This window comes from Callorhinus ursinus, unplaced genomic scaffold (assembly GCF_003265705.2).
Source record: "Callorhinus ursinus isolate GAN/ISIS: 27379988/994484 unplaced genomic scaffold, GSC_fseal_2.0 scaffold59, whole genome shotgun sequence".
In the NCBI taxonomy this organism is placed as follows: Eukaryota; Metazoa; Chordata; class Mammalia; order Carnivora; family Otariidae; genus Callorhinus; species Callorhinus ursinus.
The window spans coordinates 1,930,904-1,954,732 of NW_027397121.1; the positions used below are offsets into that span (position 1 = coordinate 1,930,904).

Here is a 23,829-nt window from a genome sequence, read left to right on the forward strand (position 1 = left end):
CACTGACTTTTTTCTGAGGATACCCCTCAAGGACAAGGTAATAGAGATCATGTGCAAAGCACAAGCAGGCCTAGGCTGGCCAGCAGACCAGGTTCAACGTGACTGTTGTCATCAGGGAATATAGTACTCATGTCAGTCTGGATCCAAGTAGCCCAAGGAGGTACCTGCTGCCATCCTCAGGGCCTTCATCCTGGGCCTGCTCTCCATCATCCTGGTGCAGTAGGATTCTGGGGGCAGCAAGCCTCATGAGGTGACACAAAACAAGCTCTGTGCTAGTGGGCCTGTCCTCCTGACATAGTCTCAGCCCTGGTGCCCCCAGGAAGCTGCTGGGCTTTGCCAAGGCCACTCCAATGGTACATCCAAGACCCACAGCTCTGACCTCTGGGAAGAGACTGCTCCCCAAGTCTCTCTGTCAGGAATTCACTGACCCATGTCAGAGTATCTAGCAATGGTCACCACGTGATGCTTTTTTTTTTTCAGGAAAACTCTGTGAATGGAACCTGAAAGCAAACCAACACACAGAAGTTCTCCAAACATGGAGAATGGGCAGGTTCTAAGGAGTCAGTTCTCCCGCAGGCTCCCTACGACCACCACTGGTTTAGGGGAAAGACTCTGGTCAGGGAGTGGAAAGACCTGGGCTTTATCCCCTAAAGCTGATCACCTCAACTTTCCAACTTTCCTCGTCTGTATAATAGCCCCTGCCCATGTGCTCACAGGACTGCTGTGAAAATCCAATGAGATAATGCATGAGGAAGAGCTTTTTTGCAAACTGCAGACCACCACCTAAGTAGGAGGAAGGCATGATGGTCATACCCACAAAATTCTTGACCCTCCACGGTCACGTGTCCACAGAGACTCCTTGCAGCCCTCCCCCTCAGGTGTCCTGTGCTGCCGCCAACCCAAGTTCCTCCAAGCTTGGCCTGCCTTTTGCCACATTGGGACTTTGTTCCTGCCGTGCTTCCTCCTAGAATGTTCTCCCCTATTTCCTTTGGTCAAATCCCATCCATCCTTCATGGCTCAGCCTGAAATCCCCTTCCTCCAAGAACCTTGTGTTATCTTCCCAAAGCAAAGTCAAGTGTGTCCTCTGTGCCACCATACCTCTTCATCTTTGGTCCAACAGCCACTCTCTGACTTACACTGTGGCTGCTCACATGCAGTTTGTGTTCTCTGTTCTAGCTTGTGCATGATGGCAGGGCCGCTGTTGCAACAAACCTGAGGGTCAGCCTGGAGCCTGTGCACACAAGGTGCCCAGCAGCATCATATTCAGTCGGAATAAACTGGAAGGGACCTCAAGATGTAATCAATGTCTTTGGGGCCTGGAGACAGATGAGTGGCCGGGCTCCAGGGAGCAGGTCTATAAACATCTTCTGACAGAAAAGCCCCAATTCAAAGCCTAGCAATTTTAGATTATATTTGCATTGGAGGCTTTTAAAGTAGCAAAACTTTAGATTTATGTCTTCGTGAACTGATGTGGAAGGGAAAATCAATGCCTCATAGGATCGGCTTGTTTGTTTTTATTGCAGTACTAAATATTATGCATCAAATGACAAATTAATACATAAATTGACCTAGAGACATACGCACACACTCCTGGTGGCAAGGGTAGAGTGAGGAGGTACCTGAGCTTCTCACGGCTGTACGACGTGGCAGGGGCTTGCACGTTATGTGTCAGTCAAATCAAGTTTTCCACAAAGATGCTGGATTAATTGAGACAACTCTGAAAGAGCCCAGACTTTTCCCCAGAAGAGGGGAAATGTACACCTACTTCATTTGGAGGGACACAGGGTGGGAAAGGCCGAGGCCATCTTGCCACTGGCTCTGGAGACTTTCCAGGGCCGTTAAAAGGATGTCAGGAGAAAAGCTTGGCAGCCCCCTGGCCCCCTCCCACCCACACCTTCCTCCAAGATGAGAGGAAGAGAATGGAGAGAAACCACAGACTGGCCCTGAGCGTGGTGTCCTCCGGGGCTTCCAGCCTGCCCCATGAGCCCCAGTGCTCTCCCTGGTGCAGCTCCTGGAGTGAGGCATGTGAGCAAATGAAGTGTGAGCATGACCTCCCTCCAGCAGGCACCAGCCTGGAGGGCAGAGCTGGTAGGTAGGCGTAAGAGGACAAGAGCGGGACCAAAGAAATTCACCTGCTCCTCCCCTGGGCCAGCTGTCCCAAAGTCCAGGGTTCCGTGGGCAGGGGTCTGGGATGCACCAAGGAGCACCGCAGCTGACTGCTGGCAGCCAAGGACTGGCTTGGGCTTCTGGAGAAAGCTGACCAGGCAGAAAGATCAAGTCTATTCTCAAAAAAATTTCCATAAACACGGAAAAAACCTAAAAGTGACTGCTTTCCCCAGGAGAGGGGATGACACATAACAGACAAAGCTTCTGACGTGGTTGAGCTAAACGCCAAAGAGTTGCTTCTTAGCTCTAGGGGGAGCGAGGGAGGGAGGGAGAGAGAGAGGGAGAGAGAGAGACTACACAGTGTTTTCTATTTGTCTGGCAACCTCTCACACAGGTTCTTATCATGACAGACACTGGAGGTCTTGTGAGAGGACAATAGAAGAGAATTTGCATAATCAGGAAGGAACACTCAGAATCTGCAAATGACAGGTGGGCGTCCTTACCCCCTCAAACACAGGTTGAAGTTCCCAGTCACATGTCTGAGGAGGCTGGACTTCCAGTGACAGAAACACCCATGAATTTGTTAATCAGGAGATTGGAAAAGAGCCCCCCCCCCCCCGGCTTCATAAGCACCATCTTCACGCAGCTGTGAAGGTGCCAGGAAATTAGAGGCTCAAGCATCGAATATCTGCACCAGGTCAAATGAGGATTTGCCTGGAAATTGAGAGGAGGTGCTTTAATTAATCAGCTGCACAGCCTGAGTAAGGACGATTGGAGAGGCAGCTTCTGTGAGGAAAGGCAGGGAGCTGCCAACCTAACACATGTGTGAAGCGAAGAGGAATTTCCCTGCTCCCCGAGGACACCTGTTCAATTAAAACTGTTTATAAAGAAACAACTGTAATGTTTTCACCCTGCCACATCCCACATTCCCAAGGAGGGTGACTCTGCAAGTCCCCCAGGAGGGATGCAACTGTGAGCCCCCTCCCTCCCTGACTCCTTCTGGGGAGATGGAGCAGTTAAGACAATCTACTCTGAACCACCAGCTTCCCAGGAATTGGTATCAATGTAGGGTAGACAAAGAACATTTTCATTTCTGGAGCAGTACTCCGAAGTATTTATATTCATCTCAGAAGATTGTATGTAAATCAAGACTGGTTCCTTTTTGAAGTAAAAACCAGATGCTGGAAGAGAAGAGCAATGGCGTTAACTACTTTTTCCCCTATGGGCTCAAGTTACAAAAGTCATTTATTTTCTCTAAGGCAAAACACAGCTCTGTCCTTCAAAAATTATCAGGGAATTTACGGCTCTGAGAAAAATAGCAGTGAAGAGTGGATGCTTTCAGATTTCAGTGTCTTTGTGTTTGGGGGTCTTTTCAAAATCTGTCCTGTCACTCTACTCAGTCTGGGGACTCCCTCAGGCAGGGACCCCCCTCTTTCCCAGCTTCTCAGAAGGGACAGGAATCGCACGCCTCCCTCAAGTTCTTTCCCGCCTACTTCAGCAGGTCTGGAAAGCTCTCTGCATTTCAGGGGTGTGGCTTCTGTGTGCAGATGTCAGAAATACTCTCTCTGAAGTTGTGAGGGTCCTCTGAGGAGACCCTAAGAAGGAAGCAAGGGAAAACATGTTCACGATTTTATCTTGAAATCAAAGGAGGAAGAGAAAGAGAGTAAGAGGAGATGCACCGCCCAGTCGCCCCCCTCAGGTCCCAGGCTCCCCAGATGCCAGGAGTGTTGTTGCAACTGGCTCATAGCTGCCTGGCCGGCGTGGCCCCCTCATGCCATGTGGGGCCACCTGCAGAGCCGTCCTCGCTCAGTAGCTCCCAGCGGGTGGCTGAGGCCTTTGCTGGGACTGCATCCAAGCCCAGCTTCTCCCTCTGCTCAGTCTGGTTGCCTTCACTCCTGCACAGGTGCTATTCCCAGGAATCCTGTGCACAAATCTCCAGCTCAGAGTCTGTTTCCAGAAAACCCAACATAAGACAAGGAGAGGGGTAACATTTCAGGGTTTTTAATGGGTGGACAATTTTTACCAAACATGGAATAGGCTCACAAGCCAACGTCCCTCCAGCTCTGGGTAACGTTTGGTGGATTCAGTATTTATTCAGTATCTTTCTATTTATTCAGCATGTTTTTGAATATATGCTATATGTCCTAACTGTTCCCGGAGTGTTGTCATGAGACATCTTTTTATATCTAAAATAGGATCATTTTTTAAAACCTTAAACAAAAAACATTAGACACCTAGGACTAAGTCTCTGGGTTACTTTCATTGTGAGTGGCTTTTTGGCTTTTTAAATGGAAAGAATCCCCATAGTTCCTTGATTTTTTTTTTTTTCATTTAGGACAGTGAATTACTTTTCACACTTTTGCTTTCTTTTACCCTTGGCTGAATTGTGTTCTTTAGAATCACATCTTACTTTTTCTTCTTTTGTATGTGGACAAGGAAGCCGCCCAGCAGAGGGCCCACATCCCGGTCTAGACCTCTTGTCTTCTCACTTGGGAGTCCAGAGCAAATTTCTCCAGCTCCTTCCAGTTAACAATGCACCTGCTGGTCTGGAATGCTCAAGAAAACCCAGAAAGAGCATGTTAAATGAACCTACTAATTCCCTTCAAAATTCCTGAATTTTAAATGCACATTTGTTTGCACACCATATAAATGCTGATATTTGCCTGATACCTCTCCTCTATGCACATTATCCTTTCCATCCAGATAAAGAAAGCTGCTCAAATTAACAAGTCACAGAAACATAGATGCACTATTTTCTGTGTAGAATTATGAAATTTAGAGGTTTATGCCATTAGTCTCTGGCTTTTAAAAAAAATCCAATACTGTCTTGCACAGTTCATCAGAGCATAAGCTGTAACCATTCAACCTGGGTTCAAATCCCAGCTTTGTCGCTTACTAGCTGCAAGAAATGAGGCAGGGTTTTTAGCTTCTCTGTGCCTCCATTTCCTCAACTGTGAAATGGAGATAATGTCAATACTGACCTCCTGGGGTTGGAATGAGGATTACTTCAGTGTAATTCAAGTCAAGTGCTTAGACCAGTGTCTGGCACATGGTTAATACTATGTTATGACCTCACCATGAGCAATGGTGAGCACACAGAGCTTGAGTCTTTCTTCAGAGACCCTGGCAGTTATTTATAAGCATGTGGCTAAGAAAATAGCTCTTGGGGCACCTGGGTGGCTCAGCTGGTTAAGCGTCTGACTTTGGCTCAGGTCATGATCTCAGGGTTCTGGAATCGAGTCTCACATTGGGCTCCTCGCTCAATGGGGAGTCTGCTTCTCCCTCTCCCCACTGCCCCAACCCCTGCTCATGCTCTCTCTCTCATATAAATAAATAAAATATTTTTTAAAAAAAGAAAAAAAAAACAGCAACAGTTCTTTTCCCTTAAATTGCAGTGGCAGAAGAAACATCCAACTAGACTCTCCAGGCTATAAGTGGTTTTATCTATTATCCTTTTGCTTATTATTCATCTCATCAACTTGGGTTTCTGAATCCCCAAATTTTGCCTCCACACTGTCTTTCAAATGACTTGCTTTACTTCTGTTTGAATTAGCCTCTCTCTAGTTCCCTCATTTCACATTGGTTGGTCTAGAGCAATAGCCTCCTCTCTGACCTTCTCACTTCCATTCCTTCAGCAGTCCCCAGAACCACTGGTGGTCCCACGATCCTTCCACAACATTCCCAGCACAGCCCCCACTTGACATTTCCTCCTCCCCCATCCTTTGCCTACATTTACCAGTCAAACTGGGTTACTTATTGTCCACTCATTCTTTCACTTAGTCAACCCTTAACGGGGTGCCAAAAAGCCAGACTCTGCTTTCCAGAAGCTTGGTAGAGACTGGGGAGACAGGCACACATTATCAATTCCTAAAATTAAAATTGCCAAATTCGGTTGCCACCAAACTGCTGCAGAAGGTGCATCAGATCCCACCTGGTGGAGGGATGAGGGGGTTGAGGGGTCATGAAAGTCCTCACAGAGGGCACAGAAAGGATTAAGCTGCGTAGGGAGAACTTTTCATCACAGCTTTATTCAGGTATGACTGAAGCACAATAAACACATGTTTAAAGTGTACGATTTGGTACATTTTGACACTTGTGAAACCATCACAACAACCAAGAGAGTGAACACATCTGTCCCCAGAGTTGCAATCTCCTTCCCCTGCCCCCTTCTCCTGCCCTGCCAGGCAACCGCTGATCTGCTCCCTGTCACAGCAGATTCATTTGCATTTTCTGGAATTTTATATATATGTGCATATACCTACACATACGTGCAACCATACATCATGCACTCTTCTCTTCACCTGGATCCTTTAACTCAGCAAAGTAATTTTGAGATTCACCCATGTTGTAGTACGTGTCACTAGTGTGTTCCTTTTTGTTGCTGAGTAGTAGTCTATACAATGAGTATGCCCTAGTTTATTTATCCATTCAGGCATGGATGGGACACTTGAGTTGTTTCTAGTTGCTGGCATTACAAATAAAGCTCCTAGGAACATTCATGTGTAAGTCTTTGTATGCATGATGCTTTTATTTCCTTGGGTGAATATCCAAGAGTGAAGTTCCTGGGTCATATGGTAGCTGGTCCAGTCCATACTTATTGAGGTACAAGAAGTTTAACTTTTAGGAAACTGTCTAGCTGTTTTCCAAAAATGGTTGTCCCATTTTACATTGCCTCCAGTAGTGTGGGAAGGTTCCAGGTCTACATGGAAGAGGTTTCCCTGATAAGGAAACAATGGAAGGATGAAAGTACGTGTAATGCTCAGGGAACATCAAATAGTCCTAATTGAGCAAGTTGAGTGATAGTGGGCCACAAGGCAGAAATTTTATTTTAGGCCAGCTCATTGAGGGCTTTGGTATTTGGAGTATACATTCCAGGTGATGGAAACTCACTGAAAGCTCTTGAGGAAGGGATACTTTGGCCTCTGGCTCTGAACATTGTGGCTTCCCACCTGCATACTATTCTCTCCCTCATGCTGTTTCCTTCCTTAGAATACAATCATCTGCTTTTTTTTTAAGATTTTATTTATTTATTTGACAGAGAGAGAGACAGTGAGAGTGGGAACACAAGCAGGAAGAGTGGGAAAGGGAGAAGCAGGCTTCCCACGGAGCAGGGAGCCCGATGCAGGGCTCGATCCCAGGACCCTGGGATCATGACCTGAGCCGAAGGCAGACGCTTAACAACTGAGCCACCCAGGTGCCCCAATCATCTGCTGTCTTGGTACCATTTTGGTACCATCTATGGAAAGACCAAGACGCAACTGAAATGTTCACTTGTCTTCAATTTCATCCCTCACCGCTGAATTTCTTTAATCATTCTTTTATACGTCATGGCCCCAAGTCACACTCATATTTCCGGGGAGTTCCCTATTTATCTGAGGTCTCTGAAAAGAGTGAGGCTCGTTCATGCAACATCACCCACAAGACCAATCCCTTTTGGAAGATATATATTTAGACACTTCTTTTTTGGTCTTATTTTTATGCAAAGTGCAAACTAAAATAACATTTTAAAACAACAAAGGTATAAATCTCATTGCTCGTTTTGCCGAGACCAACATGAGAATATGTGGACTGGATCCAAGGAGAAAAAAATAAAATCACTCTGCCTCCCTCCCAGCTTCGGTTGGTTTAACCATCTTGTCCCTGATCCTTTGCTCTTTTATGCTCACCAGGTCTTCTTCACTCAAGTGTGGCAAATTATGTAATTAGTGAAAGAGCAACAATTTTGCCGAGAAAATGGTTATGTGTTTATGGATGTTCAATGGCTCAAAATGTCTAATGAAACCATTTAATGGGCCCAGAGAAAGAAGGCAGAACTGGGTCCCAGCCAGCTCTGCAAAACTGGAGGTAGCTGAGAAGCACCCCCCGGAAAGAAGGCCACTTTGAGACACTGCTTGGGTAGCAAGGACTCAGCCCTGGGGTGGCCTCAGCACCCATTGCTCTCTCCTCTGCACTGATACAGAACAAAATAGCCAGTGAAAAAGTTCCCAGGAAATGGTCTGTGGCTTTATACAGTCCGATCTATACCCTTGCTAGATTGACATCTTTGCTGTTCTTCCAATTTTCCATAAGATATTCAAGTCATTAGAGAACACTGAACCTAATTGTTATTCTCTGAAACCCTACCATGATATCCAGGGGTTTAGACTACGCAGTTCGCCTTCAATGGTGTTAGCAACTGGACAGGAATATGAATAATATGTGTGTGTTTTATTCTGGGGCCTGCAGTTTGGTGTGCTAGAATGTGCCTCACTTCCTCTGTGCTCCTCCAGAGCAGAAGGGGCTTCCAAATACTAGCCTCAGTTCAGGATGACAGCCTTTCCAGAGAATGCCATCCTTTGGTGTGCCTTTTGACAAAGGGAAATGCCAAAACACACATGGGCTGGGGGTTTGGTTACTTTAGTTTCCTAAACTGCCCTGGAGAGTTTGATGGCTTTGACATTGAACCAGTGTCAGAGCATAACGGAGTTCACTACTACAAGGTACATTTCATAATATATTTTCTACTATTTGGAAGTACCCTAGACTAGGGGGGAATTTTTTTCTGGGGTCTTCCCAGGACACCTCACCCAGGCCATTGCTTGGACATCTTGTTTGGTTTCCCGTTGGCATCTCTGATCCAAGAGACAGAAGGATGGGAGGGGGACCAGGCAGCATGAAATGCACCCTTCCTTCAGAATAGACAGGGGGAATGAAGTTGGTGAATTTAGCTGAGGTCGGGCAAGAGCATTCTAGATGGGAAGGCCAGTAGAGAAACTTCACTAACCTGAAGCTGCATGAACATTCAATGTGGGACCCCATCTGTTTTGTTAAATTGACAATTTTCTTTAGCAGGAAATAAAGGTTCATACTGAGTTTCAGACCAGCTACAGGGTAAGAAATAGCTTCACTTTTTAAAGACTTTGCTTTTTAAGGCATTCGGCCTGTAACCTAATTTCATTTGATGGAGTTTGTTTTTCCTTCCCCACTTGCTGCCTAGAAATGTGCGCTTCATTATCTTCTGCAGAATTGGGGTTGGAGGGGGGCGCCGGTAGGAGCTGGAGACTCAGAGTTCTCTGGGCCTCAAAAGCATGTAAAAATATAAAATTAAAACAAATGATAAGAGCAGCCACCGCCGTGGATTTGCTGTCTCAAACACGTCATACCACTCGGCTTACGTAACTCCTAAGGGGGACTGCCTGGACCCCTCCAGTTTCCATTTCATAAGCATGGAGACAAGGCCAGACCCAAATAAGCAAAGGACAGCACCTTAGCACAAACACACACAGGGACAGATTTTCTCCCAGGGAAATGAGGTTTTCATTTGAGAGAAAAGCTCGCATCTATTAGGCCTCTTTTAGAATACAAGAAATTAATACTTTGTTTTAGATTTTTAAAAAATTCAAACCTTCCAATGTTCTAACATGAAGATGGGACTTTATCTAAACAAATAATTATAATGGAATATGATTTCCTGCATTACTTTAGAACTGTTTTTTTTTAATATTGACATGAGGGAACACACACACACACACACACACACACACACACACACACAAGTGATTGTAGAATATCAACTTTTTAATTTAAAAAGAGTAATCCAGCAGTTACCCGGGAGAAAAGACACACATCACCATGGCTCTCATTAGCACTGGCTGACTACGTGGCTACAGCGCCCTCAGCAAGTGGAAATGAATTTACTTGATGTCACACAAAAGAGCCACTCCTCTCAGGATCCAGTGATCTGGGGACAAAACTGTTCGCAAATACACCACAGTGATGAAGGTCAAGTCAGTACGCCTGGGTTTCTTGTAAATAGGACACACATACAGCTTGGGGTCCTTGGGTGCGGTGGAATTAATGGCGAAGATGTGCAGCACAGGCAGCTGCGTGAAGAGCACCTTGGGGGCGGGTTCTGTAAGCTTCCCATTCCGTCTGTCCCAGGCGGCTCCATCCATATATAGCCCATAAATATATACACCTTCCTGGAAGAGTCAAGCATAAGGAAATAGGATTTTTGAAAAAAATGAGGTGCTGTGAGATGGACATCCATTACTCTAATAAGGGTCGTCAGCTTAGAAAGAAGACATACACCAGTCTTAAAACGCCACTGAAAGAACAAAACAACCACTAGGCACGTTGTATTAGTGAAATACTGAGCCCAATTTTCCCCTGTGGCCTATCTTGGGGCCATAAGGGCTGCAGAACTATTGCTTATTTGAGCCTAGGGGTAGCCCAGTGGGGACAACGGACTTAGGCAGCAGAACCAAATCACCTCTACAAGGAACTAAGTCTCGGAGAGATCTGGTCTGAGTCAGTGTAGGGTCAGAACAAGGAATGGGATTTGGAGCTGGGAGCCACATGGTATCTCAGCCTGTGCCAGCCAAGCCAACCTGCTGCTCTAACCATCTCAGCGGTAGGAGGGAGTGAGATAATGTGCGGCCAGGCCTGGCGGGCAGGTGAGTCAGAGTGCCCCCAGAGGCCAGGTGTGGTAGAGTTAGCGAGGGCATAATAGGGCCTGGGTGCGTTGGTTCAGCAGGAGGGGCAGTCATTCCCTGTTTCTCTTTCACACAAAGGAACCCTGCCCTTGAGGTCTTCACCATTAAATCTGGGGGAAAGACATGAATTGAATACCAGCACACCCTTGTTACAGGGGCTGCCTGGTGACCAGCACTGAGACTATGTGAAAGGCCACCCTGGGCTGGAGGGCTTAGGGGTCTTTGTGGAGGAGACAGTTTTGAAGGATGGGCTGCTTGGGGGAAGACAGAGGGCAGAGGGCAGGCGTCCAGGCAGCAGAAATAGTACAAAGGTAGGTAGGATGGGTAGGAAAGCCCAAGCATTTTATTTAGCAGAGGGTTCAGCGGTTATAAAATAAGTTGGGGCTTGACCGTGGAAAAGTCTCAAGGCCAAAGTGAAGAGTTTGAACTTTACCTTGTAGACCATGGGGAGCCATAGAACATGTATTCAGTAAGAAAAGAAAGGCTAGAGGGAATCACGGGGGACTCTGATAATCATGTAAGCCCATAACATATATCTATGTAGAAGATGGTGACCATTTTTCCTTTCCAATGAGGAGTAGGTAAGGGGAAGCAAATGTAAATTATAATAAAAGAGAGTGAGATTAATTGCAAAGTGTTTTCTGGAATCCTCTCATGTGAGCTAAGAGTATGAGGACCGTATTTTTTGAACCCAAACCTAAAGTACATGGTTTGACAGTAAGACCAGGAGCAATCCCAGAAAATCAGGACATATGATTACTATCATTGTCAGTTGGTGACAATTACTGTATGAACGACACAACTATTCAGGTAGCATCCAACAGTAAACTGTACCCCTTTTAGGTTCCTTTTCATCTCAGAACTCTACAAAGTCATAGTTAGAAGGTGTAGCGGGCTGAAAAGCGTCCCCCCCGAAAAGTCATGTCCACTTAGAACCTCTGAACATGACTATGTGGAAATAGGGCCTTTGCAGATGGAATTAGCTAAGGTCATATTGGATTAAAGTGGGCTCTAAACCCAATATGACTGGTGTTCTTGTGAGAAGAGGAGGGGACACACAGAGACACGCAGAGAGAAGATGGTCATGTGACAATGGAGGCGGAGGCTATAAGCCAAGGAACACCAAGGACGACCTGCAACCATCGGAAGCTAAGAGAGACACACGGAACAGATTCCTTCTCCCCACCCCTCCCGCCCCGCCCTGAGCCTTCAGAAGAAACCATCTCTGCCAATATCTTGATCTCAGACTTCCGGCCTCCTGACCTCTGAGGAAAGAAATTCTGTTTTAAGCCCCCCAGTTTGTGGTACGTGGTGGCAGCTGCTGTAGGAAACGAGTACAGAGCTTGGTGCCAGGAAACAGGGTGCTGCCCTGACAAATACCTCAGACGTGGAAGTGACTTTGGAATTGCATAATTTTAAAGAGAGAATTTTGGAGGGGCATGATTGAAATAGCCTAGGGTTGCCTTGAATGGAGAGGTTGCTGGTGGAAATGTGGAGGTTAAGTGTGCTTCTGGTGGGCTGGCAGGCAGAAATGAGGACCAGGATATTGGACACTGGAAGTGGCCTTGCTGTAAGTGGCCCTTGCTTCAAGTGGCAGAAAGGGCCAGAACTTGGAATTCATTTGGCCCAGTCCTTTTCCTTGACAACTGAGGGAATGAAAATCAGAGAAAGGGAAAATGAGGCTGATGTATTGAGTACCTACAGGGAGTCCTAAATGATTCCAGTTGATTCTCAAAACCATCTTTCATGAGGTTGAATCATCATCCTTATTTCACAGATGAGGAAGTTGAGGCTCAAAAAGTTAAGGAACTTTCCCAAGTTCACAGAGCAGGTCAGTGTCCAAGTAGTGGCTCCCAACGGCATCTGCTTATCTTGGGGCCCCCCCGCTCTGCCCCCCTCCGGGTGTCCCTCCACCCAGGGTCCCCCAGCAGCAGGGGGCACTGCTGGAACTGGCCCCAGAGCTTAGGACTGCAGGTACTGTTGGGTCTCCACCGCCCCGACCCTTGTCCAGTCTGTAAGCAGCCCACAGCAGGAGCCGGAGACGTGTAGAAAACCCGTTTTTAGCAAACACAAGTGTAACTTGAAATTATAAAGACATGCTCTCTGAGGAGTTCCAGTGCTTGTCATTAATTCCCACTTCAGCACTGAGGTCTCTTGGTGAGGACCAAGGAAACCCCAGCTACAAAGCCAATGGACTTAACTGAGGCACTCATAGGTCAGTGTCAAGCAGAATTTGAGCTTTTAACCCAGGTTCCAGAACTGCCCGTGCTATAGCCCAGTGGCGCCTACCACAGGGGGCGATGCGATCTCCTCCTTGGTCTGCCGCAGAACTTCATTGTGGATGGTCACGGAGTCCAGGGCCCAGCCTTTGTGGGCACGAGTCACTTCTTGCCTCATTGCTGTGAGAAAGCCTGAAAAAAAGAAAAGAGGATCCCGATGTCTTGGTGCAGTCCACTCGAGAAACAGGAAGGGAGCAGTGTCAAGTGCGAGTTGCTTACCAATCTCCAAATGCGTGCCCTCCCAGGAGGAGTTGAGATTGAACCTCAGGGGCATATTTCTTCTTGTGTTTTGTTTCTATGGGGACCTGCAATGAGCTGGGTATTCCTTGCTGGCTGACAGCAGGAAAGCAGCACCCTTTCTGCCTCAGACAGAGCCTTGGTTTGAAATTCTCTCCTGGGGTTTCAACCATTCAAATGTCTAAAAATTATAACCCAGGCCAAGCTCAGAGTCTCTATTTGAAAACACGCTATTTAGGAACAAGACTGGAATGGTAAATATCCTGAGATCAGCATTCCAACGAAAACTTGAATCGAGCCATTATTAAGCTTCTATTTGCTATAATGGAGCAATTTCATTTTGTCTAAGGAAACGAGGCATAATGCCAAAATAGAAAACCCAACTTTCAATTTGATCAAACAAAGCAATCACACTGGAAAGGAAAGCTATGTGTTTTAATGTGCATAATACAGTTATTTTAAGGCAATACGTGGCTCCAGATATTGGGGCCTTTCTTTACACTTAATATTTGCAAACCATGCTGTTCAATTCCATAAGAGAAATCTTTGAGAGTAGCAATTATGTTAGAAACTAGGCCCTAAACTTCAAATGGACTTCAAAACCTTAGGAATATTTATCTGTGACCTCTATATTACATTTGGCTTCCATGTTAATAGTGAAAATCATGAGACTCTTGACTCATAATCATGAGTAAATTTTGGAATATGTATGTCCCCGCTCCTCCCAGTGAGATCTGAGAATGATTATGCACAAACCAGCACATCAGTGAGAATATCTTATCAAGTTTGACTGGGATTAGAAGGAAGAGAAAAAGTTAAAAGGCACTGAGTTACTATCCCTCAAAGCTGGAAAGAAAGAACAGGCCCCTAGCCTGGGTGAATGAGAGAGTCAAGTTCTTCTGGTTCCCAAGTCCCTTCCTAGATAATAAATTAGACAGCTGGGGAGGCATTCATTCATTCATTCATTTATTCATTCGTTAAAATTCTCAGGCGTGGCCACCGTGTACCAGGCAGTGCTCTGGATGGGATGACCAGAAAGATGAAAAGGCCATCCATCAACCCCACATGCCAGGAGCTCAGTCTAGAAGGAATGTGGAGGAAGACAAGACATATAATACAATGTTGTTATGAGCAGAGGTGTTAACAAAATAAACCACTTGGGAAGACAACTCAAGGCTGAATCGAGAAGATGAAGTTGAGGGTGACTCTTGCAAGATTACGTAGGAGTTTGCCTATTCCATCTAACAATTCCAGTTAGATGAATAGCGTGTGCAAAAGACACGGAGGTCTAGGTGAAAGGTGAGGCAATGTTGGCAGATAAGGTTAGCACAAAGGTAGAGGCAGGACTTTCCAGGGTCAGGGTTTGGACTTAATTTTGTGGCTAGTGGGAAGCCACTGAATATTTAGAGTAGGCAAGTGCTTTGATTATATTTGCATCATAAAAGGTGTACTCAGAGTGCTCTCTAAAACAGGACTTGTGTGCTAAAGAAGAATGCTTGCATTAATCCAAAAGGTCAATCAACCAGAGTAGCTGATTGTAGGGCTTTTATATGTGATTCTTTTTTTTTCTTTTAAAGATTTTATTTATTTATTTGAGAGAGAGAAAGAGAGAGGGAGAGAGAGAGAGCACGCACACAGAGGGAGAAGGAGAAGCAGACTCCCCGCTGAGCAGGCAGCATGGTGCTGGACTTGATCCCAGGACCGAGATCATGACCTGAGCCCAGGACTCTGGGATCATGACCTGAGACAAAGGCAGATGCTTAACTGACTGAGCCACCCAGGCACCCCTATAGGTGATTCTTATAAAGCTATAGTTCCACAAAACTGAGAGGGCCTGGTAGTAAAGGAAGATTTTATGACACCAAAAGTTCACTACAGGGGCCAGGAAATGGTGCAAGTTTGCCTGAGAGCAATTGCTGGTCAGGGCCTCTCCGTACTCCATCCTTGGAGTCACTTGAAGTGATCTGATCAGCATGTCATTATGTTGACTTCAGTGTTCAATACTGGGGATCCCACACTCTAGTAGTGAAACAAACATCTGTGCATTTGCCAGTCGGTAGTGTACGACTGTTAGGGGAGGGAGGTCTTCAAGAGGATGCGACCACCTATGAGCTGCACCCAGGCAATCAGAGACTGCACTCCCTCCCCTGTCCTTGGAACCTGCAGCCCTCTCCCTTCCTACCTCCCAGAAGTTGCTCAAAAACATAGCCTGGAGATGATGTGGTGTTGAGACCCTCTGGATGGTGTTCGTGCCTGAACCCAGTGAAGGCCTCTAGATAAACCTTCATATTTGGTGGGTGGGTGTGATGATCTACACCTCTTGCAGCTTCCCAAGACAAGCCTCATGTGTAAATCCCCTTGCTTATTAAACCTGCTACCTACCATCCTGGAGTGGCCTACCTCTTTCTTGCGTCTCTCTCTGCCCTCTAAGAAAGGGGGCCAGTTTCAGATTTCACCAGGGAAACTTCCAGGAAGGTTGCAAACCAATAACTGGCGAGCCTGCCAGGAGACCAAAGAAACAGGCCTTGGGAAAGGCATCTGAAGGAAAAATCCTGTGTTGACCACCAACCTCTACGTGGGGAGGGGTGGCCTGTATGTCAGAGGCTTGTGAACCACCACGTGCATACAGGGGCACCCCAGAAACTCTGGCCCGTTTAATGCGCTTCTTTGAGAAACTGTGCCTAATGCACTGCGGGAAAGAGAATGCCCGGCAAAGTGTTGAGAGGGAAGGAGGGGTGTTATGGGGATTGAGTGTGAAATGGACAAAACACCCTGCCATCCTAGTACAAAGGAATGCAAAAGCACAGCAATCACAACCCCACCCAGTGGGCAGCCCCAGTTCAGGAAACGTTCATGATGAGAGAGTATACTCCCATTGAGCTTATTGATACAGCTGCCAAGTTCCAGCAAAAGGCCAAGAAAAGTACCCAAGCATGGTTAGTGCAGCTATGGGATGTAGGGGGACATGGCATTCCTCTGCCTGGTCAGGTGGCAGAAAATATGAGCAACATCTCCACAAACCCTGCCTTCCAGCAGTGCCGGCATGGTCCTTGGTGGGGAGGGCTGGTTCGAGGTACGCATTCCCTTACAGATTGGACTGTTCTAGCCTGCAAAGAGGCTTGCCCAAGGAAGGTGACCTCCCTGGGAAAATGGGACCCTGGAAATCTGTAAAGGAGGTACAACAAATTCTTAGGGAGTTGGGAATGACATAGGCCATCTACACCCCCGTCTTTGCAGGGCCTGATCGGGCCACATTCACTGCAGGAATGAAAGTCAAGATACTCTAGCCTGTCCCCAGCATCTGGTACGGGACGCTGATCCATGCTAAACCCAGTTGTGGGGCAAGATATTATGGTGTTGGGAAATCCATTGCTGATCTGGGGGAAACTGACAGATCCTGGGATCTGGTATGGGCTGTGGGATAGACCCGAGACAGAGAGGGAGCTCAGAAAGTCAAAAGGCTATCCCAGTCAGCTATAAAGGGTAGAGTAAAATTAACCCATATGCAAATGTGGTTTGGCCTCATTGCTGCAGGGACCAAACCTGCACAGATAGACCATTAACCTGTGGAAAACTATGGAGAAGTCTTGAAACTTGAACAACAATTTGGACCTGCCCCATCTTCCCCTACAAGCAGAGGCCTCAGGGGTACAGTCTTATTCAGGGTGGGTGCCTCCTACGCCCAGGGTATTGTTGGATGCAGTCCAAGAGTGCTTCTGGGTGAGGACCACTGCAGGTGATCAGAGGACTCATGTTGAGTTCACGACTCACCTGTCCCCCAGGAATAAACAAAAGTGGCGGCTCTGGTGGATATTGGAGTTGAAGGTACTCTACCACGTGGTAAACCTCAGAAGTTTCCTGGACCCTCAGTGTCATCGATGATTATGGAAGGCAAACAATTATGATCAGGGTGGTCCTTCTGACCCTGCAAATTGGGTGAGTTTTTTTTTTCCTCTCCAATACCAGAAAACATGGTGGACACTGATGACCCAAGAATGTGAGTTTTTTTTTTCTCTCCAATACCAGAAAACATGGTGGACACTGATATCCTACAAGGTCAAACTCTGCAAAACTCTATTGGTGAATTCTGCTCCAGCTTACAGTAATCAAAGCAGTGCTGAGGGAAAATGCCAACTGGGAACCCATAAGCCTGCAGTGAGCTACAGTACACTCCAGCTTTACTCACCCTGAAAAGGGGTAGCGATCAAACAGTATGAATTGCCCTGGGGGTGCAGAAGGAGATAGGAGAAACTATCCAAGAACTGCCCTGACTGGGTATTGTATGCTGTGCCCACAGTATTCTCAACAGCCTGCTCTGGTGGGTAAAAATGCCAGGTGGCTTGTGGCAGATGATGGTGGACCTACCAAAAATCACATGAGGTAGTGCCTCCCTATTCAATATGCAGCTGTGCCCCACATTGCCACCATCTTAGATATCTTGGTCATGGTCTTAGGCGTTTACTATGCTGTGCTGGACGTAGCAAATGTTTTTCTCAATAGACCCCTGGCCACTGGGTCAGAGGATCAAATTGGCCTCCACGTGGGAGGGGCAGCAATGGACCTTTCAAGTGCTTCCCCGAGGTGACCTTCATGGCCCCGCCACATGGCATGGCATGGTAGTCCAAGACCTGTCCCTGTCCTCCTTCCCCACATCAGTAAAATGGGCCCATTACACTGAAAATAGAATGTTAGCATGTGAAGACTTGTTTCTGTGGCAGGACACTCTGCAGGCTTTGCTGGAACATTTGGGGGAGAAGATAAGCAGTGAACCCACAGAAAATTAAAGGCCCAGGCACTGCTTTAAGGTTTTGAGAGTCGTTTGGTGGGGTAAGCAGCATCTTGCCCCAGTAGCTGTGATTGATATGGTAAGCTCATCCAACCCTTGAGAATGTGAAAGAGGTATAAGACTTTGTGGAGATTTGGGGGTTTGGAGGACTTTTATTCCCCACCCAGCGTGGTGCCTCTATCCCTTATACTTCCTGACAAGGAAGGGGCATGTGTGGGACTGGGGGTCAGAGCAGCAAGCCATTTTTGAAAAGATAAAAATACTAGTGAAGCAGACGAAAGCTCTGAGCATCTCCTAACCAGTGCTACCACTTGAGTTAGATATGTCTGTGACTCCAGGAGGTCTGAGTAAAGAGCTCCTCCAGCTAGAGCTTCTCATGCAGCAGAGGCAGAACTCAGAGTGGTCTGGCTGGTCATTACTCATGAGCCCTGACCTTTAACCCTTTGCATTGACACTTGGGTTGTTCTTCTCTCTCTCTCTCTCTTTTAAAGATTTTATTTATTTATTTATTTTAGAGAGAGAGAGTGTGAGTAAGGGGAGAAACAGAGGGAGGAGCAGAGTGGGAGCAAAAGGGGAGGGAGAGGGACATAGCCTTCAGCAAACTCTGTGCTGAGCACAGAGCCCAATGCGGGGCTCGATCCCATGACCCTGAGATAATGATGACCTGAGTGAAAATCAAGAGTTGGAGGCTTAATCGGCTGGGCCACCCAGGTGCCTCAACACTTGGGCTGTTCTAAAGGGATTAACTCTATTGCTTGGACAATGGGAAGCCGAGGGGTGAATGATAATGAGTAGGCCATTGTGGGGTCAAGATGTATGGGGAGCATCATTTTGGTTCACCTGCCAGAGCCTGAGGCCATCCTCACTGTCTTCCACATCCTGGCTCATAAGGCACTGACAACCCCTGTCAATCAAGAAACTGATGTTCTAGCTCAGATACAAGCCCTAGCAACTGGCCCTTCAGTAGATATAGCAGATTGGGTGCATAGGAACAGCATCCACCATTGCATTGAGGTGGGATGACAAATTGCCAAAGATGCCAACCAGATTGCCCTTGAAATACAGTGGCTTGGTTAATGGAGTAACAGCATGTTCTGTGTGTTCTAAACAATGCCCAAGGTAACTTCTAAAGGAGTCTGGGACCATCTACCAGAGTTCCCAACCAGCAAGGGATTGGAAAATTGATTATATTGGCCCCTCCCTCTGAGTGAAAATTCTAAATATGCCTTCGTTTGTGTAGACACCACATCTGGCCTAACCCAAGGTTTCCTCTGTCATCATGCAAAGCAGGCTACCTCTATTAGGGGATCAGAGAAGCTAAGTAGTATGTATGGATACCCTCATTGACTAAGACAGTGATCAGTGGTCACATTCCAAAGGTCATGATGTGCAGAACTGGGCAAAAGCACACGACATTGCATGGCAGCTCCATCTCCCCTAGAACCCGCAAGCAGCAGGTTGGGGAGGTGGGTGAAAGGACACCTGGAATATTAAAGCAGCAGATTAAGTTAGTAATAGGTAAAACTACCTTGGCCCAGTGAGCTACAGTACACTCTGGCTTTAATACACTTGAATGATCCATCAGTAGGGCCTGTTGCCCCCTATGCCAGACTGGGGACCCCTGCCAAGGTCCTCAATCCCATAAAGGTATGGAATTTGCAGGAAACAGCCACTGCCCCAGCTCTCACTGTGGAGATGCTATGCTGCTGAGAACACCAAGCCCCACCACGCCTGGAAAAGGAGTTACACACTGGAAATTGCAGTGGGATATCCTGCTGGGATAGGTGTTGCTTTGCACCCATGGATGAGGGAGATCTACCCAGTCTTCACTGGGATCCCACTGTCCTGCTGCAAGCCAGACCTGTTGAAATGCACTATGCCTGAAGTGGAACATGCATCACTGAAAGAGGGGGGAAAGTGGGGGTCCTGGTCTGGCATATCCCACCCCCAGTCCATCTGCTCATGCCTGACGGGGCTGCCTCCCTCAACCAACATGGATGGTATGCGCAACCAGGTCAAGTTCCTAAATCTGTCAGTTTCCCTCTCCTCAAGGCCAGGTGGGTATGTAGTTTTCCACTGCTGCAATCATTTGGCCACAGTCTTTGTCTCTCCATTGGCCTGGAGGACATTCTAGCACACACAGAAGCCCTTACTAAATCCATTCAGCAAGCCTTGAATGATAGCCAACAGAGCCTGTCCTTACCAAAACTGAAACGTCTCTACTGAGAAAAATTGTCTTCCAAAACAGGATGGGGCTTTGGACATTATTACTGCCTCACAAGGAGGCACCTCTGCCATTATCCAAATAGAAAGTGTTGTGTTCATTCCTGACGAGTCTGCTAATGTATCATCTTTATTAAATCACATGAGGACACCAGTGAATGGCCCAGGTAATCCAACTCCCAGCCCCAGGGGACTTAATAAATCAGTAGTGTGAGCCATGGAGCTCTTGGTGGAGAACGTTGTGACTAGTTTTGGGATCATTGTCTTAATCTGTGTTTTCTCTTGCATGTGTCCATACTGTTGCTGTGGTATCTGCCTGCCATGTAGCCAACGGCTGCCCAAAGAACCTCCTCTATGCTAGTGAAAACCCTTGCTGACGTCTCAGGTCTGTTGCAGAAGAGGGGGGCCCAGGAGATTGTAAGAGCTGGTCACAGAGTGTTGGGGGAGGTTATCAAGAGGACATGGCCACCAGCTGAACCATGAGCTTCACCCAGGCAATTGAAGAATCCTCCCTACCTTTCCTGTCCTTGAAATGTGTGTTCCACTTGCCTTTCCTGTTCCCAGAGTCTGCCCCATGGACATAGCCTATAGTCTACCCTACAGACAATGGTGATATGTTGTTGAGGCCATCTGGATGGTATACAGGACTGGACTCAGTTAAGTCCTCTATGTAAACTTTTAACATTTGGCGGGTGGGTACAGAGATCTATTCGGCTTGTGGCCACCCAAGATAAGCCTCTTATAAGTAAGTACTCTTACTTATAAAACCTGCCACATACCAATCTGGAGTGGTCTGCTTCTTCCTATAGTCTCTCCCTGCCTTCTGCATATGGGGGTTGGTTTCAGACACACCTGGGAAGCTCCCCAGAAAGTTGTAAACGAACAATGACCAAACAATAATATACAATTCTTTCTTGTAAGTCCCTCCATGAATGTCATTTTCATCATTCAACACTAAGTGTGCCTCCACGTGGCATATTAGACACCGTGTTTCCAAATAGAGCAGTTGGAATTCAATTGACCCTATTTTGTGATATTTTAAAATTCATCCCTGATCTATGAATCTACAAGGTCATAATGCACAAGACATGAATCTTGGTCTTAACTGTCCATCTGCACAAATTGAATAATTGAATTTTTCTCTAACATTTTAAATTCCAACTAAATTGCAAATTTAACCTCTCTCCATATGGCATTCAGGATAATGACATAGGTGCCAGATGATGAATGAGCGGGATTCTCTCTCATGTAACATGCTGGCTTTGAAGACTTCAGCCATTGTCAGAAAGCTCTGAAAACCTCGAGTGAATTAGGGAGAGAGCATCTCCTATCTTCTCCCTGCTGGGGGATATCCATGATGTTGTCTAGTTTACGTGAGCAGTACACCTCCTGATTTAGGTAACACTCTTAGTATGCTGGTAGATGGAATCTAGAACAGAGATCACCTTGAGCTGTCAAGAAAGGAAAAGGTTAAATAAATATATTTGAGGCCCGAGAGTGGAGGGAAGGAAACTGTTCCATGGGCCATTCTCACCCAGAGAACATGGAGAAGATACATAGTTTTTCAAGTCTTGATAGTTTGGCTTTGGCTTCCTGAAAAGAAAAACATGATCTTGTGGAATTCAAACTACAGTAAATCCACTGAATTGTTCATTATTGAATTTAAAAAAATGAATGACTATCTTTCTTGTAGACTGATATCAAGGCTAATGAAATCAAAATCTGTGTTTTATGAAGCCTGTATAATTTTAAAAGACTATTGATACATTTTTCTTTATAAAAACTTGAAAAGCAGTACTTTTGTCTTGGCACCAATTAGTTTTAATAATTCTTAAACCAAATTTCAATCATCAGTGCTGGAAAAGTGATTCATGCATTCATATGTTTGACTCTCAAGTGAGAAACAAAAAGTTGGGGAAAGTCTTCACCCATAATAACCTTCTGTTCATGAGATTTAACCACCCACATGGAAATGGGTGATTTGACTATTCAAACATCTGAGTTGCATGTGGTCCAAATGAGATGTTTTGAAAAAAATGTTTTCCCTTCAAACTCATACAGCACAATGAAATCTTAAAACACTTGTCAAGTCTATTCTTTAAAAATTCACTATTAGGCTGGGGTTATACTTTGGAAATTCAGGTCTAAAGTAACACTTGTTATGTCTCAATTCCTATAATATTAGTAACCCAACATTTCAGCAAACTAATTACTGTTGTTTGACTTGTGTAGTCAGTTGGCTTAAAGAAAGCTGTAGAGTTCAAGTATCACTTCAAACAAGGCCTAAGAAAAGCCGAAAGAAATAACTAATCAGGAAGGTTTCTTGTCTCAATTTGATCAGAAGGAGGTTGGTATTCTGTAATGATAGCCCTGTCGGCCATTTTTTTTTCTTTAATAAATGAACCAGTCCTTATGTAATGGGCCTTAGGTTGGACAGTATTTCCTGTCTTATTAGTTACCAAGCATCCCAGTAGCATCTCCAAAGATGAGGAAAAATGATGTTCCTGCCACAAGTGTATGACAGGCAGTTTTTCCCCCAAATGAGAAGCAAATGGAGTTCATTAGTAAGTTAAAGAAAGGTCAGAAATCATTAAACAAAGATGGGGTTGATCCACCCAGTTGAATAAAAAGGCACCAGGCACCTCTCCTGATGCTTTGCTAGATGCTGTAAGGTGGGGGAATCTTAAGCTTGGCTGAAAATTAAAATTATCTGGGAAGCCTTTAAAACTCCCGATTCCAAGGCCACAACCCAGATCAGTAAAATCAGAGGTGGGACCCTGGAATCAGCATTGTTTTAAGGCAGGGCTTCTCCAACTTTCATGTTCATAAGTATCAGCTGGGGAAAGAGTTCGTATTAAAACACACATTATGATTCAGTAGGTAGGTCAAGGGTGGGGGCCTGAGATTCCTCATTTGTATCAAGCTCCCAGGTGATAACGACGCTATTGGCTGGTGGACCACATCCTGGGTAGCAAGTCTAAGGCCTAGTTTCTTTACACATTAGAATGACCAAGGGAGCTTTTAAGAAAACTAACTGTACAGACTCTAGAGGCCTCATTACCAGAGGTTCTGATATAATTGGTCTGGAGCCCCAGGCATTACTATATATTAAAAGTTTCCCAGGTGATTCAACTGTAGAGGCAGGGCTGGGAACCACTGCTCTGTAAAAAGATCTGCACAGAGGGCTACTGACAGTTCAGTGACCCACATTTGTTTTAAGAATAAATTTGACGGGGCGCCTGGGTGGCTCAGTTGGTTAAGCAACTGCCTTCGGCTCAGGTCATGATCCTGGAGTACCGGGATCGAGTCCCGCATCGGGCTCCCTGCTCGGCGAGGGGCCTGCTTTTCCCTCTGACCCTCCCCGCTCTTATGTACTCTCTCTCTCTCATTCTCACTCTCTCAAAAAAATAAATAAATCTTAAAAAAAAAAAGAATAAATTTGACAAGTAGGAACAGAAATGCCTCACAGTACAAGCAAAATATTAGGAAGGCTGTCAGTAGTACAAGCAGACTCCTTCCACAGCCCCCTGAGGCACACTTTTTCTCTGTGATGTTGTTAATCCAGGACATGGTTGGCTCCAACAGAACCTGAGTACAAGTGCGAAACCTGGGGCTAATTCTGGCATCTGCTTAATCCACCACATCTCATGTGCCAAAATGTTAATTCCCTGAACTGTGCTATCTTCTCTATGTGCTACTTTAGGCTTCCTTTCCCTTGCCCCAA

The 23,829-nt window shown here is 46.1% G+C and overlaps 1 protein-coding gene across 1 annotated transcript in view; it reads right to left on the reverse strand.

Moving 5' to 3' along the window:
- Positions 1-9,655: 9,655 nt before the first annotated feature.
- Positions 9,656-23,829, reverse strand: part of DNAH8 (dynein axonemal heavy chain 8) — a 407,368-nt gene continuing 393,194 nt past the window's right edge. Inside the window, exons 85-86 of the mRNA XM_073884828.1 lie at positions 12,870-12,991; positions 9,656-10,067 (exon numbers count right to left, since the gene is read on the reverse strand). Coding sequence (XP_073740929.1) covers positions 9,780-10,067; positions 12,870-12,991 — 410 coding nt within the window. The 3' untranslated portion in view covers positions 9,656-9,779. The remainder of the gene's footprint in view (positions 10,068-12,869; positions 12,992-23,829) is intronic.